We start from the raw sequence: 16,266 nt of genomic DNA, 5'->3' as shown, positions 1-16,266 counted from the left end.
TGATAGACCCATTTGTAGAGCTTCCCCAAACTGTTGCCACAAAGCTGGAAGCACACAATTGTCTAGAATGTCTTTGTATGCAATATTACAATTTCCCTTTACAGGGGCCCATCCCTGTCTCAGTATGACAATCTCCATGTGAACACAGAGAGCTCTATAAAGACATGGTTTGTCAAAGTTGATGTGTAAGAATTTCAGTGGCCTGCACGGAGGTGTGAGGTGAACCTGCTAACCACTAAGCCACTGTGCGCCCTGCCATATAGTGTATTTACTACAAATAGTAAAAAAGTATATTTGACAACAATTAATAGGTCATATTAAACAAGTATGTTTTTATCTGGAATTAAAAACTAGTGCTTTTCTGGAACACTGGAGCAATAACTGAGGAGTGAGTTTCTTCACAGATGTTTTAATTCAGCAGAAGGCCAGACATTGTGTTCCAGCTACCTGATTGACAGAAATGTAGTTTCCATATTTATGGTCTGGAGAGCAATTATGTCTCGTTTTTATGCGTGTCAGGAGGTTGTGGGTTACCGGTGGCTACCAAGAATACTGCTGCAGGAAGCCCCTTTTGTCATGTGCACTTCTCTGGATAGTTAGATAAAACACAGCATGGCAGCCATGTGGTGTACAGTGGTAAATCAGATGCTATCAGTGGCCCTCTGCACCCTAATTTTCAAAGATGGAAAAGAAACAAAGAAAAAAAAAACAACAGCAATGAGCTAATATTATTATTATTATTTTTTTTAAAAAAAAAAGAGGACCAGCTTCCTTGCCACTTGAGGAATTCTGAACTTTATTAATGGTACAGAATCTATGAGACACTCAATAATAATAATAAAACAACAGCAGATTAAAGAAAGATTTGAGAGCAGAGTATCTCTGTGAGTGGTGCCAACGGATCATAACAGTTAACTGTATGTTTGGCGATTGATAGAGAGAAAAGGGAGAGGGAATGGGTGGAGGTTAGATGAGGAGCTGTAGAAAGTTTTCTCTAGTTTCTGTTATCACACTCACCAGGTCACATCACAAGGATGTAATTTAGGCTTGGAAAGCATTCTTAATACCAAAAAACTTTATACAAGCCAATATAGGCCATAGAGGTTTTGACATTTGAAGGCAATATGTACATTCTGTCATAATGATGGCACTAGCTGATCACATGAGACTTTAGTACAAATATAATGAGGAGTAGAGCCTGAATCATGACCCTACTGCAGGTTTCAGCACTGTCCCTGAATATATAAAGCATACCTGGCATGTAATCTGCACAATCTCACTTACTGAATGATTCTGCCACACAAAAGTACAGTTTCTCTTCTGTACTTCACAACTGTGACGAGTGATACGGACGCAGGTTGGGGTGGTATATTGTACAAAGAAACACTGGTAACAAATTAACAGGAAACAAGATTTACAAGAACAAAACATGTGACACACATAATCCTCTTTTTCACTTCAACAAGCCCTTAGTGCAGACATCTGATCTTTCTATATACACTACAGCCTCAGTGCAATGATGGTTTAAACACAAAAACACCACTTAAAAGCTTAAAGCATACCTAGTCCATAAGATTCACCTCAGCAAATTGCATTACTTTAAAAAAATAATGAGACTAGCATTATACTGAAATGAAATGTGAAAATTTACCTGGTAGCTTTGTAAGTATAATATAAAATTTAAAAAAGCAGGAAGAGTTCAAGGTATTTAATACTTATGTATAGAACATTAATTCAAAAGGTTATGTGATTGTGCCCTAATTATTCCCATTGAACCATATGCAGCATTTTACCAGAAAGTTTCACTAGAAACTCATTTCCATTAAGAAAAATATTTGACATGAAATGTAACGATTATATTATCCTAATTTTTAATTCTGTTTGTCTTCATTTGTTTTTCATGCTTTTGTGCATTGACATGTGGTTCCTCTAAAAACTAAACCTTTATACAAACAGACAGTCTGGCACAGATTGGCAATTGAAAACGGGGCTATCAACTTGCATGTGACACAAACACACCCATTATGGGCTAAGCCACAGAGCTCTCCCTCCCAAGCTTTTTTTTTTTTCATAGGAGAGGAGAAAGTGCAAGGGCTAGAAGGACTGGATGGGTATGGATGGACAGATGTTTATCTCTGTAAGCTGCTAGCACACAGACCTTTAACAGCCTGTGCATTTCTTAGTACAGTTGCGAGAGGAGCTAAAATGAGCTGCAACAAGGTTTAAGATTTTAAGTGATTTAAGGAACGCTGCACCGTATTTCACAGGAAATGCTTCCACCTACCATGACCTTATGCTTAGCTAAATCACAAAACACCCTGTTTTTTTTTTCTTTTCTGTTAGCAGCAATGCTTTCTATAGACATCATACATATGGACTACAGTACAGACTAAAGACTTTCTTTTGATTGGCCAAATGAATTTAAGTTAGAATACTGGTTTGACAGACACCTAAGAAATGTGAGAAAGGTTTACAGAATCTGAATCAGAACACATCTTAATCCAAAACAATAAGTCTTAGTCAGATAGCTAGTGTCGAGTCTCCGAAAACAGGTGTGTGGCAGGAGGACTGAGACAAGGGTGCAGTTTGTAGGGGTGGAAGTAAGATGGTGTGGGGTTGGTGTTTTAACAGGCACAGCTGCTATGTCCTTCAGCGGTAGAGTCCTGCAGGTTGGAGTCCTTGAGGCTGTTGAGTGGACCACCATCTCCCTCCATAGTTTCGTTCATTTTCTCACAGATTACATCCACCAACTGCTCAAACACCTGCTTCACGTTGATGTTGTCTTTGGCACTGGCTTCAAAGAACTGGAATCCTGGAAGAAAGGAACGGTGAAACTAAAGTGTATATTATTGGAGTAATGCATTTAGTACGTTTACATAGGCATCTGTGCAAAGATGTGGGCGTGGCCTATTTGCTATGTGCGCTGTAGGGTGTCAGGATACAAATGTGTATTCTCACCTAGTTCATCAGCTAGTCTCTGGCTGTCTTCTGTTGGAATAAGTCGGTCATCCTCTAGGTCACACTTATTACCCACCAGAATCACCTGTGCATTGTCCCATGAGTATGTCTTAATCTGGGTAGCCCTAAAGGCACCACACACACACACACAGCGTAGAGAGAACAGCTTATTATGTATTATTCTATCACAATATACAGACTACTGTACAGAACTTTCAATACACTTCTGGTTAATTCGTAGATGAAACGTGGCCACAGGCCCCACAGGCCACACAGGGCATGTGCCAAGAGGCCCTGGCCACTAGGGGCCCTCAACAAGCAGTGATTTGAAGTGAATCATTAAGACACTATGCCGTAACACAGCCAATGAATGTAACGTCTCAGAATTTGAAATAAATTCAGAAACTGGTGTGTGGGCCTGAATTTCTCCTCCCATTTCTTCCCCCAATTTGGTCACATCTCTCCCCCATCATGAGACAGGTAACCAGGAGGACGAAGGCGTGTGTCCACTGTGCCATGTGAAGCCAGCCAGTCTCCACTTTTTGAACTGCTGCTCATGCTGTGTCACAGGGCAGTGTAATACATTCAAAGGAAAGCACTATCTGGCCTCTTCTGCATACATTAGCACTTAGACGTTCACTATTGGCTAGTGCCACTGTGACTGACAGGGGAGAGAGTATGCAATTCCTCCTACCCAGGACCAATTTTGCTCCTCGGCTCACTGCCACAAATCGGCTGTAGCATCGTTGGGATTTCGTCACAGTCTGCTGATGATAGGGTGAATGCTTTTCTATTGTGCCACTTTGGAGCTTGGTCTGTATCCACTGAGCAGTCAGTTAGGCCCTTTAAAAAAAACAACCCTCAATTGTGTTGGGGTCGGGTGGTCAGGGCTCCAGGGTTACATGAGTACCAGGGTGGTAAGGGAGGCCCTACCCAGGAGCCCAGGATTTACTAATCCATCCCGGATTTGTACAGGTATCTCTTTTTTCCTTCTTCCCTTTCCCCTCAGCCCCTCACTTACCAGTCCTGTACAGCATTAAATGAGTCCTGGTTGGTGATGTCATACATTAGCAGAAAGCCCATGGCTCCTCTGTAATATGCTGTAGTGATGGTTCGGTAGCGCTCCTGTCCTGCTGTGTCCTAATACAAAACAAACAAGCAAAGGTCAAATATACAGTACAGTACAATGCAACTCTGCTCCATTTTCTCAATGAGATATCTGTGGGAAAATGGATGATAAAGCTTGCTCCATTTTCATCATAAAGCCCCATTTTGTTTACTGAGGTTCATTCAGGGTTTCAAATATGTAGTGGACACTTGCTGCTGCTTGGCCTACTTTTGAACTGGAAGTAGGATAGGGTATAGTGACATAAATGCTACTGTGAGCCAGCAGAGGGCATCCACTTCTAATGGTCTGGTGTTGCATTGATGGAAATGATCGCAGCAAGTGCTTCTCAAGTATTTAAATAGTGTGAATGGTTATTGAAATATTCTATACTTTTATACTACACTCATCCTACACTTTAATAGGAACACCTGTACACCTGTTCATTTATACAGTTATCTAAATCAGTCAGTTATATAAATCAGTTATCATGTGGTAGCAGCTCAATGCAAAAAATAAAATAAATCATGTACATACAGGTCAATAGCTTAAACCATGGCATGGTTGTTGGTGCCAGACAAAAACAACCAACAACAACAAAAAAACATCCTGTAAGTGGAGGGTCTGCAGGCTCAAACCTTGTTGATGAGAGAGATCTGAGGAGAATGACCAGACTGGTCTGAGCTGACAGGAAATCTAAAGTAACTCAAATAAGCACCTTTTTACAACGATGGTATTATGATGCAATGGAATGTTTCTGGTGGATTGGCATGGCTTATCACCTTTCTTTAATCGCTTTTCCCTTAATTTGTCACCAGTGTGTACAAGTGACATGCACTTCATCATCAACTTTACTTTACTTTATTTTACTACATCTATTTTAACAGATCAATGACCCACTGGTCACTGAATAGATAAATAAATGAATAAAAATAATAATAATAATAATAAAAAAATCACTGACCTGTTCGTGTGCCGTTTTTCATTTTCATAAAAGCTTTGAGGTGTCCAAGTATGGATCATGCGTGTTATAGCATAATGCAGAGGTTTTGGTTTCAACTGTGGCTTGGAGAGATTCAGCTCTGGCTAAAATGCATCTCATAAGTGAAGTGATTTAGCAAGCGTAAACTTAATTTATTGTATTTTACATGAATTTACACCCACAGTTTATATAGTCCCTGTCCAGATGTAATCATGAAATGACCAATGTTATGTAAACATGGCCACTGAATTATCAGCAGCAGACACTCAAATTTGACATCAGAGACTTTTGTGCCTAAATTAATTACCAAATAGAAGAGCTGAAATCAAACAAGTAAAGGGTTGGCACGGCAACTATGCCACTGTCGCCTGGAAACCTGGTCTGGCACCCTCATTTGCATACAAAAGAGGGAGAGGAAGGGTTGCTCAGGTAACTGTAGTGTGTCACTCAGGTTGGACATCAAGCCCCTGTATGTGTGTGTCACATAAATATTGTGTTGCAATAAACACTTATGAACACTTTTTTTTTTTAAATTGGAAAACTAAGCTATCTATCTATTTACATATACATAAATGACAACATGCAGAGTTTGCTTATAGCACTACAAATAGTTTAGTTTTCCAATAAACAAATGTGTTCGTGCCTAGTTCCTTTTGGTTAACAACTCACCAAAGAATATATAAACAATCAATAAACAAAAAAAAGCACACTGGTTTTCCTTGTGAGAATACTGTATGATGACAGAAGTCAACAGTGTAAACATCACCGTGGCCTTTACAAATGTGTCATATCCTGTTTTCTGTGGACAGTTCCAAGCAGCAGGTGTGTCCCCATGCGTGAGACACACCATGTTTGGATAAACGTACACTTACTTAATGGAACTTTACATAAAACTGTCCTTTCTATCTTTATCCATCCATCCATCCATCCATCCATCCATCCCCCCACTGATGAAGGTGCTCAGATGTTTAAAGCTAATTCGTAGAATTGAATCCACATTTTAGAAATTATCTGAAGCTTTAGGTTAGCATAAACCTAGCAAGAGCAAAAGCAGTTTTAATAAAATGCCAAAGGAAATGCATGTATACATTCTTGCAAATTACAATGTACACGAATGGTCAGTGAAGCAAAGTGAAAGTATTTGTTCTCTGTCCCTCTTTGAAAGGCTGCGAGTATGAGTCATGGCCCAATCTCCTACATCTACAAACGATTCCTGTGAGAATCAAGGAGGTGGTGGGAGAAATATAGAGGCGAACTACAACCACTGAACAGGCTACACAGCTACTAGTCCAGGCTCTTGTCATATCAAAACTGAACTACTGCAATGCATTACTCTCGAGCCTCCCAGCCAGCTCCATCAAACCCCTTCAGATGATTCACAATGCAGCAGCACCTCTCATCTTCAACCAGTTCAAAAGAACCCATGTCACACCCCTCTTCATCTCCCTCCACGGGCTTCCTGTAGCCGTACCGCATCAAATTCAAGGCCTTGATGCTCACGTACAAGACCTTGTCTGGAACAGCACCCTCCTACCTCAACACTCTCCTGAAGTCTTACGTTCCCTCACGTAATCTGCGATTAGTTAACGACCGATGCTTAGTAGTGCCTACTCAGCGCGGCTCAAGGTCCCTTTCCAGAACCTTCACAATAACTATTCCTAAATTGTGGAATGAACTTCCAAACACAGTCCGGACCACAGAATCTGTCACTATCTTCAAAAAACAGCTAAAGACCCACCTCTTCCATGCACACTTCACTAACTAAATGTAAACCACAAATAATTCTCGCTGACCATTGCCAGCTAAGCTTCCTGGCATTAGAAAGGAATGAACAGAGGTGTGGTTTGGTCAGGAAGCAATTCTTGCCAACCATTCTGTGGGCCCCCTGGAAAAGGTAGCGCAAGCAAACAACAGGCCATTTCAGCTTTGGATTGATGCCACTGAGCACATTAAAGAGACTCTGGATTCAGCAAGGGTCTGCATGCAGTGCCACTTTACTGCATCTGCCTGCTATGAGAGTGCAAATCAATTATCCTACCTGCTATTACTGCTCTACTCTAATATACAGCTTCCTGGAGAAGTATACCTAGAAGTATACCTTATAACTAATACGTCAAATGGTCAGATTAATGGTAAAAGGTACAGAGATTGAAATGTAGACGAGAAATTTACATACTAGCAATATGCGCATCGTCTAGAGAAAATGTCAAGGTTTATAATGTTGTATCATATTTCACAGACTCAGCTGAAGAAAGATTAATCATTTGCAGTTTGAAGACACAGCAAATTAGAGATCCTTACTTTCCCATGGCACAAATGTGTTTCCCACATCCTGATCATAAAGTAGCATTTGAGCAGCATTGAAAGCTTGCTAAAGCATATGAGCTGTTTCCAGATCATTATAGTTTGCTAAAACTTGTTGTTTAATGGCCTACAATAAATGATCAACTAAAATAGAACAATTAGCTAAAGACAAAAGATAACATTTTTGTCTTGTTATTGTTTTATCATCAGGTGTGTATTCAGCCTCTTAAATGTGATCCAGATTTACTAAGAACAACGGGTTTCAGGTTTCTCACGAAATTTGAGCACAAGGGAAGAATTAAAAATGCAACAGATACTGAAAAAAAACCTGAAGTAAAACAATATAAATGCAATCACATAGTTATATTGCTTAAATCATGTATGTTTGGAGGTTATTTTCTTTCTTTGTTGTCATTGGTCTTATATCATTATGGACACGAATCAACTCGTGTATTCATTCAACTCAACCCAAGTAATAATTCTGATTTATATAACTGATTCTATCAGTTATATGGGCAACTGAGAATTCAGCACTAAAATCAGCCATATTAATTTCATACACCTGATAAATGAGATAGTTGTATGTAACTCTTAGGGCTGTTCCATACCAACTGCACAAAAGTTATGAGGCGGCACAAAACCAGTCCTGGAGAAGTCAAGACAATCTGTTACATTTCCGGCTCTAAAATAGCTGTTTCATTGCACCAGTTAGTTTTTAATTGATTTAGTTGATGTAACCATGATGATGGCCCATTCTTGAAAAATGGTGTGAAAAAGACCCCAGATTTTGCCTTCATTTAAATGCTAAACTGTTCACTCCCAGCAGTATAAAGTGCACTTGGCACCACTTTATAATTAGTATACAACAACTGTATGACAAGTAGGCTAATGTTTGCTTTGATTCATAGTTTTGCCAAGCAATCATAGAATTAGTGTCAGGTATGAAATTTCAACTTGGCTAACAGGAAGAAAGCAGAAAGGCCTGAGTAATCAAGGTCAAATAAATGCTGATTTGTGGCTGGGAAACAGAATTGACTGCTGTCCGATTTGGCATCTCTGCTACACAAAGTCAACACGGGCACAAAAAACAAAAAAAAAACTAAACGAAAGCGATAATGCTGTACATTACAGATCTTTTTTTTTTTTGTAAGGTTGTCCTGTCAGGATCATAACTGTTTACGGCCTAAGGCATGATGAATAACTTAATTTATTTTAAATCAGCTTCGGTGTCAATTAGAGGTTCAATTGAAAATCACAACACTGTCCCTTCTGATTTTCCAGGGAAATTTCATAGAGCAAATGAAATGGAACCAGATCTTTGTATCTGTAATGATAAAACAATGAGGAGTATTGTATATTAGATGGAAAAAAAACTCACCACCAGTGTTGGGTATGTTACTCAAAAAAAGTAATCCACCACAGATTACTAATTACTACTTTAAAATTGCAATCCGATTACTGCATGTAAAAAGTAAATGGTCTGTACTTATATAGTGCTTTTATCCAAAGCACTTCACACTGTGTCTCATTCACCCATTCACACACACACACACACACACACAAACACCAATGGTAGCAGAGCTGCCATGCAAGGTGCTAACTTGCCATCGGGAGCAACTTGGAGTTCAGTGTCCAAGGACACTTCGGCATGTGGAGTCATGTGGGCCGGGAATCGAACCGCCAACCCTACGATTAGTGGACAACCAGCTCTACCACCTGAGCCACAGCTGCTCAAAAAATAAATAGATTACTAATGACTTTACTTTCAAGTTACTTTCAAAACCTGTCAAACCTACAACAATACACTACAAAGTGAAACTCATAGTTCCTTCAGTCATTTTAGCACGCATCAATGTATAACATGATCAGAAAAAGTTGGACTGATCGTAAAATATGCCTCGGGTGTTGTCACTGTATGTAGAACTACCAGACCGATAAAATATCAAACTTTTCAAACTAGGCTAGTTTGGAGTCGCTAGCCAAGGGGAGGCATAGCTAAGCTATCACTGTATGGGTTTAGCTGCTACAGTGCCATGCAAAGTATATTTTCAGGGCTACAGCCCCCAATGCCCAGGCCAGATTACACCCCTGGCAATTGCGCAAAATGTGATTTATTTTAAAAATGCGTTTTACATAATGTTGTTTTCTTAACAATAAATTTGTAATACAAGTAATGTAATTTTATTGACAACAGTGACTGTAATCAAATGATATACATTTTTACGTTACACCACTGCATTATCAGAAAAGGTCAGTAGAATACAGTAACACGGTACTCTGTAACGTATACCCAACTCTGCTCCGACCTCCGTTTGGGTTTTGTACATAATGTGCTTTACTTGGTCTAAAAACATTTTGTCTAGAGCAGTTTAGTTTAGGACTAAGATTAACCTGTGTCCAGGGATGCATTAAAAATAGACTACCTTGTAATTTCATGCAGAAACCGGAGAAGGCCAATGAATTCTGCAGAATTCTAGTTGACTCTAAAGCCAATAAAACCAAACACTGTCTTACTCTCCAACAGGAACAATAGCCATCACAGATAACTGACGCTTTATATAGATAATATAGATACTATACCATAACAGTTTGAAAAAGTGATTAATACACGTTTACTCAAACATACCCAGATCTGTAGCTTGATCCGCTTGTTGTTACGGAAGACAGTTTTGACCTTGAAGTCGATGCCTACAGTGCTGACGAAGGCCGAGGTGAAGGAGTCATCGGCGTAGCGGAACAGGAAGCTGGTTTTGCCCACACTGCTGTTGCCAATAATCAGGAGCTTGAACATATAATCAAAGTTCTGATCAGCTGCGTCCTTCTGAGGGGGCTGCTGCAGCAGCCGCGAGTCATTCACCGCCGCCATCTAGAGGATGAGACATTAAAACGCTAAACAACAGGTCGTCATGAGTCATTAAAATGTTAAGTTTAAAAAAGTAATAATAAACCTATCCAGTTCTCACATACAATCTGATTATGAAAAGTTCTATCTAAACCAGAATTACTCGGACTTGTGGTCTAATCATTAAACAGCTAGAAACATTTTCAACAACCAGACATTTTCCGTTTATGATCCGTTTCCTAAGCAACATAAACTATCCAGTTAATTCATCTAAATCTTAATACTTTGTTACCCTCTGAGCATAACCTCCAGAGTCTATCATCTCCAAAAAAGCTAGACTCCCCTACTAAAGGCAGAGCTTGACAGAGAGAAGAGAAGAACCTCTCATCCAGCCCTCCCTTATCCACCCTACTCCTCCTCCTTCCCTCCTGATCATTCAGGGCTATACAGCGCTCAGCTGGCCTCTGGCAAGGTGTGTCTCCATGGCGACGGGCCCTGAACAAAACATGCACAGCTATTAGAGAGAGAGAGCCGAGAGCGCCAGGCACGACTCCTCTCCAGAGGTGCACATATTATTACATAACAAAGAGCCAGGAATGGACAGTCATTGTTCTGAATGGAAGAAGAGGCCTTGTTTAAATGCTAGCTCTGAGCACATCCTTCTGGAAACAGGTGAGTGTGTATGTAGGGGTTTGTTGGCAGGCCCTTAGCACTGGAGTGTGTCTGCAAGAGAGAAGTTCAAAGAAGCAGCAGAATGCATTAAATATATCACCTTATCAACCATCCTTGTTGATTAAGCTTCTAATACACAGTATCTCACAAAAGTGAGTACACCCCTCACATTTTTGTAAATATTTGATTATACTTTTCATGTGACAACACTGAAGAAATGACACTTTGTTACAATGTAAAGTAGTGAGTGTACAGCTTGTATAACAGTGGCAACAAAAGTGAGTACACCCCTAAGTGAAAATGTCCAAATTGGGCCCAATTAGCCATTTTCTCTCCCCGGTGTCATGTGACTTGCTAGTGTTACAAGGTCTCAGGTGTGAATGGGGAGCAGGTGTGTTAAATTTGGTGTCATCGTTCTCACACTCCCTCATACTGGTCACTGGAAGTTCAACATGGCACCTCATGGCAAAGAACTCTCTGAGGATCTGAAAAAAAGAATTGTTGCTCTAAATAAAGATGGCCTAGGCTATAAGAAGATTGCCAAGACCCTGACACTGAGCTGCAGCACGGTGGCCAAGACCATACAGCAGTTTAACAGGACAGGTTCCACTCAGAAAAGGCCTCGCCATGGTCGACCAAAGAAGTTGAGTGCACGTGCTCAGCATCATATCCAGAGGTTGTCTTTGGGAAATAGACGTATGAGTGCTGCCAACATTGCTGCAGAGGTTGAAGGGGTGGGGGGCCAGCCTGTCAGTGCTCAGACCATACGCCGCACACTGCATCAAATTGGTCTGCATGGCTGTCGTCCCAGAAGGTAGCCTCTTCTAAAGATGATGCACAAGAAAGACCGCAAACAGTTTGCTGAAGACAAGCAGACTAAGGACATGGATTACTGGAACCATGTCCTGTGGTCTGATGAGACCAAGATAAACTTATTTGGTTCAGATGGTGTCAAGTGTGTGTGGCGGCAACCAGGTGAGGAGTACAAAGACAAGTGTGTCTTGCCTACAGTCAAGCATGGTGGTGGGAGTGTCATGGTCTGGGGTTGCATGAGTGCTGCCGGCACTGGGGAGCTACAGTTCATTGAGGGAACCATGAATGCCAGCATGTACTGTGACATACTGAAGCAGAGCATGATCAGTATGCAGTATTCCAGCATGATAACGACCCCAAACACACCGCCAAGATGACCACTGCCTTGCTAAAGAAGCTGAGGGTGAAGGTGATGGACTGGCCAAGCATGTCTCCAGACCTAAACCCTACTGAGCATCTGTGGGGCATCCTCAAGCGGAAGGTGGAGGAGCACAAGGTCTCCAACAGCCACCAGCTCCGTGATGTCGTCATGGAGGAGTGGAAAAGGACTCCAGTCAACCTGTGAAGCTCTGGTGAACTCCATGCCCAAGAGGGTTAAGGCAGTGCTGGAAAATAAAGGTGGCCACACAGAATATTGATACTTTGGGCCCAATTTGGACATTTTCACTTAGGAGTGTACTCACTTTTGTTGCCAGCGGTTTAGACATTAATGGCTGTGTGCCGAGTTATTTTGAGGCGACAGCAAATTTACACTGTTACACAAGCTGTACACTCACTACTTTACATTGTAGCAAAGTGCCATTTTTTCAGTGTTGTCACATGAAAAGATATAATCAAATATTTACAAAAATGTGAGGGGTGTACTCACTTCTGTGAGATACTGTAAGTGTCAAACGTATTTCATGGTTTACTTAAAAAAAAAAAACCCCAACAGTTCCTCATAAGCAGCCTGTTTTGACAGTTAGCCAACACTGCATGTTGAGAGCGAAGTTTGCATGTGGGCTATATTGCAGGAGGTGTTGCAAATATTTAAGGAAGAGGGTAGTGTAATGTTAGGGAGGCTTTGAAATCAATGCTAAAGAGAAGATCTTCTAAATTATCCAGTGAGCACAGAAAGCATCTACAAATACAAATATTGCAATTAGATCTCATTGGTATCAAGTGAAGAATTAAGCATTTCATATAATGTGGAGTTGTTTTTAACCAAACAATTGCATTTGCTTTTTGTGCAGTCCACAAAATATAGTAACTGGATCATAGGCAGCTTTTGTAAATCAGCAAAAACAATCTTAAGCCTCCAAAAAGGTTACAAGCGCACTGCAATGAGCAATCCGCAACCAGAGGCCTCCAGCATTACCACCCACAAAAATACCAGATAACAACAGTTATGTATATTCTGATTAAGCAATAAACCTCAAGACATAGCTGTTGACATAACTGTCTCGTGTTCGTTTAATTCCTTTTTGCCTGGCTAAATAAAGCTGATAAAACTGGGTACCTTTATAAATAAATAAATAAGCCAAATACCGGTTTCATCATGAAAAACCTTCATGTTATTGTTTGGACCAGTACAGTGGTGATCAGCTGATTGATAACTATCTCAGTGAAGTCCTAGAGTTTGTCTAAAGAAGGCTATCCTGAAAAATACACTTGTCCAGATTGCTCCATACAAACTGTCCATACACTGAAACTTGGTGGATTGGTGATGAATTTCAGAAGTACGTTCAAAAAGAAAGATTTGCCTCAAACAACCCAAAGGAGAACCGACAGGTTCTTGTCCTGTTAATCATACAGAACAATTAACACCAAAGTCTGGATGGAAATGGCCTCAAGAAGAGCTTACCTTATTGATTATTTGACAGAAAGGGCATCTGCCTCTGTAATGGAGCAGCTTGTAGACAAGATCTCTATCCAAAACAGCATAATACACTTTTAAAAGTGGATTCTCACGGGTTCTAGCTTTCTAAAGCAGCTTCAATTGTAAGATTTGAACGTTTTCCGTTTCCATACACTGGCCAACAGGCTCGAATAACACTTTATTACAAAATGATAAACGTAGAAATACACAGTTTTATACCCCGTACAGACAACTATACTATTTCACAGACTCTGTATCGGTCACTAGATAAGCGCGTGCGTTTTTAAACGGTCTTATTTACAAAAAAAAAACAAATAGGCGGAAGTTTGGACCGGAATTCAACACACACACACACACACACACACACACAAAACCAACCCGTGTGTATAACAAACATTAGCTAGTGACATTCCCTAAAATGTAAACTTGTGAAAGTCATTCACCCTGAAGGAACGCAAGAATTAAGCTAAAAACAGAATTAGGGCTGGTTTCACCTTCTCTCAACGCCAAAGACACTGAAATTGCACATGACCCACCCCCCCAAAAAAGTTCCCGTGCCTACCTCCTTCACAGTGAGATCGCAAGAATCCGCCTGGTGCGTGCCCGAGGCTGATCTTACCGGATATTTACAGCTCAGTGGGGCTGCTGCTCTGCCGTTGCTAGGCTGCGGCGTGCACGCGGACCCTAGCAGAGCTCCTGGATCTGCTATGTGTGTGTGTGTGTGAGACAGTAGCCCTACCCGACCCTCATAATCCATCCACCTTTAACCACTAAACAGCAGGATACACATTTAGATGTAACTGGAATGGTAGGTCACTATTTGCCAGTTTATTAGGTACATCCACACTGCAAAAGATACGTGTGTTTAATGTAGGTTCAGAAAGGTTAGATTCAGCCATTCGGTAGATGTTTTTGTTGTTGTTGTTGTTTTGGTGTGTGTTACAACAGACTGTGTAAACTCTAGAGACTGCTGTGTGTGAAAATCCCACCAGACCAGCAATTTCTGAACTATTCCACCCAGCCCACCTGGCACCAGCAACTATGTCATGGCCGTGATTATCTGACTGGATAATTACATGATTGAGCAGGTGCACAGGTGTTCCTATTAAAGTTGCTGATGAGCTGTGGTTTTTTCCATGGAGAAGGAGAGTAAATTTGCACTGGTTCATTTGTAATGCACTCATAAACACACTGACTTCATACATGATCTTAAACAGGAATACTATCTGTTTATTATACACCCGTGTGTACTTTTTATCTGACCACATAGGTCCTCTGTTGATCAGATCAAATCTTATTTGCCTAGTGGATCGTTATCAGTACAGGATGTGACACTAACATGGCCATGATAATGTGTGTTACTCTTAGCACTGTAATTGGGATTGCTAAACACCAAACGTCACAGGGTCGGGGGAACCTGGAGTCTATCCCAGGGAACAAGGCAGGGGACACTCTGGACAGGTGCCAATCCATCAGGGCACAATCACACACACACACACTCACACATTACACACAATTAGGAACGGGCAGTCAGTCTACCAGGCATGTCTTTGGACTGGGGGAGGAAACCAAAGTACCTGGAGGAAACCCCCAAATCATGGAGAGAACATGCATACTCTGCGCATGTAGGGCACCCTGGAGGTGCGAGGCAAACGTGCTAACCACTAATCCACCATGCCCCACACCTATAAGTTGTATCAATAGCACACACACAACCTGTGGGTACATCATACCAATGTCACTGCTTATTGGACAATAGTCTTCCATCCAAATAATACTGTATCTGCTGAATAAAAAATTGAGTTACTATGCCTAAATGGAATCAACAAAAACAAACAAACAAACAAACAAAAACGTACCTATTCCTAAGATAGGTAGTTAATGTTTTGAAGGTTGCTGATAAGAAATCGTTAGTTATAATACATTTGTCAAAGTCTCTTTACTGGGAGGACTACATCTCTTTGCGTTCCTCCTGAAATGAAGGCCTGGATATGATTTACAGCACCTTCTTGATGAACTAGAAAAGAAGGGGAAGAAGTAGACTTTGAATTCCTGGCTGATTACTAGGGGCAATATTTCCTGGAGCTAAGTTTAGACCACATTCCTTTTCAGCTGAATTTATCTTACACTTCCTCATGTTTTTGCTGAGATAGTCCTGAAATCAGAGGGGTTTAGCATTTTAGGTTATGCAGACTGTATGCAGCCCATTATCAGAGGGATTTTATTTGACTATTAACATTTCTTAGAGAAACATGTAGTTCCAATGCAAAAATAAATAAATAAATAAATAAATAAATAAATACAAAAGAAATGCATTGTGTATATGGAAGAGGAACGTTCTTTTCTTTTCTAGCTTTCTAATCCAGTTTTTCCATCTTGTTTAAGGTTGTAGAATGAGAAGCAACATTTGATTTAATGACAATATTTTTATTTAGCATCATTTACTTTACATAAAATTTCCTTTCTGTTCACTTTTAGTTTTAAACCCTTACCTTTTTCCCTTTGCCACGCTGTCTTGTGCAGTTTATCTCCTATTAGAGAATTCTGTCACCATTGATGGAGATGAGAGCAGTATACAGTGAGCAGGCTCTCCAGTCCACTCTCAGTTAGTGCGTGTGCAGTTTTAGACGTGAGCGCTTCCAGCACCCCTGCACTCCAGTCTGCATCACCACTAACCACATTAAATCCTGCATTTAGAAAGCTGGTCAGATCTGTTTTAGCTTCATGCAGCC

The 16,266-nt window shown here is 40.6% G+C and overlaps 1 protein-coding gene across 7 annotated transcripts; it reads right to left on the bottom strand.

The window, feature by feature from the left end:
• Positions 1–772: 772 nt before the first annotated feature.
• Positions 773–14,578, bottom strand: rab3db (RAB3D, member RAS oncogene family, b). Of its 7 annotated transcripts, XM_047159316.2 has the most exons (7): positions 14,097–14,233; positions 13,520–13,583; positions 10,484–10,686; positions 9,976–10,215; positions 3,980–4,098; positions 2,959–3,083; positions 773–2,812 (listed from the first exon to the last, which is right to left on the bottom strand). In XM_047159316.2, exons 3-7 carry the CDS (start codon positions 10,511–10,513, stop codon positions 2,625–2,627), a joined length of 702 nt encoding a protein of 233 aa, XP_047015272.2. In that variant the 5' UTR covers positions 10,514–10,686; positions 13,520–13,583; positions 14,097–14,233; the 3' UTR covers positions 773–2,624.
• Positions 14,579–16,266: the final 1,688 nt, after the last annotated feature.

This window comes from Ictalurus punctatus, chromosome 2 (genome assembly GCF_001660625.3).
Source record: "Ictalurus punctatus breed USDA103 chromosome 2, Coco_2.0, whole genome shotgun sequence".
NCBI classification, from domain to species: Eukaryota; Metazoa; Chordata; class Actinopteri; order Siluriformes; family Ictaluridae; genus Ictalurus; species Ictalurus punctatus.
The sequence above is the reverse complement of the archived record's forward strand: the minus strand, read 5'-3'. Positions and strand labels throughout refer to the sequence as shown.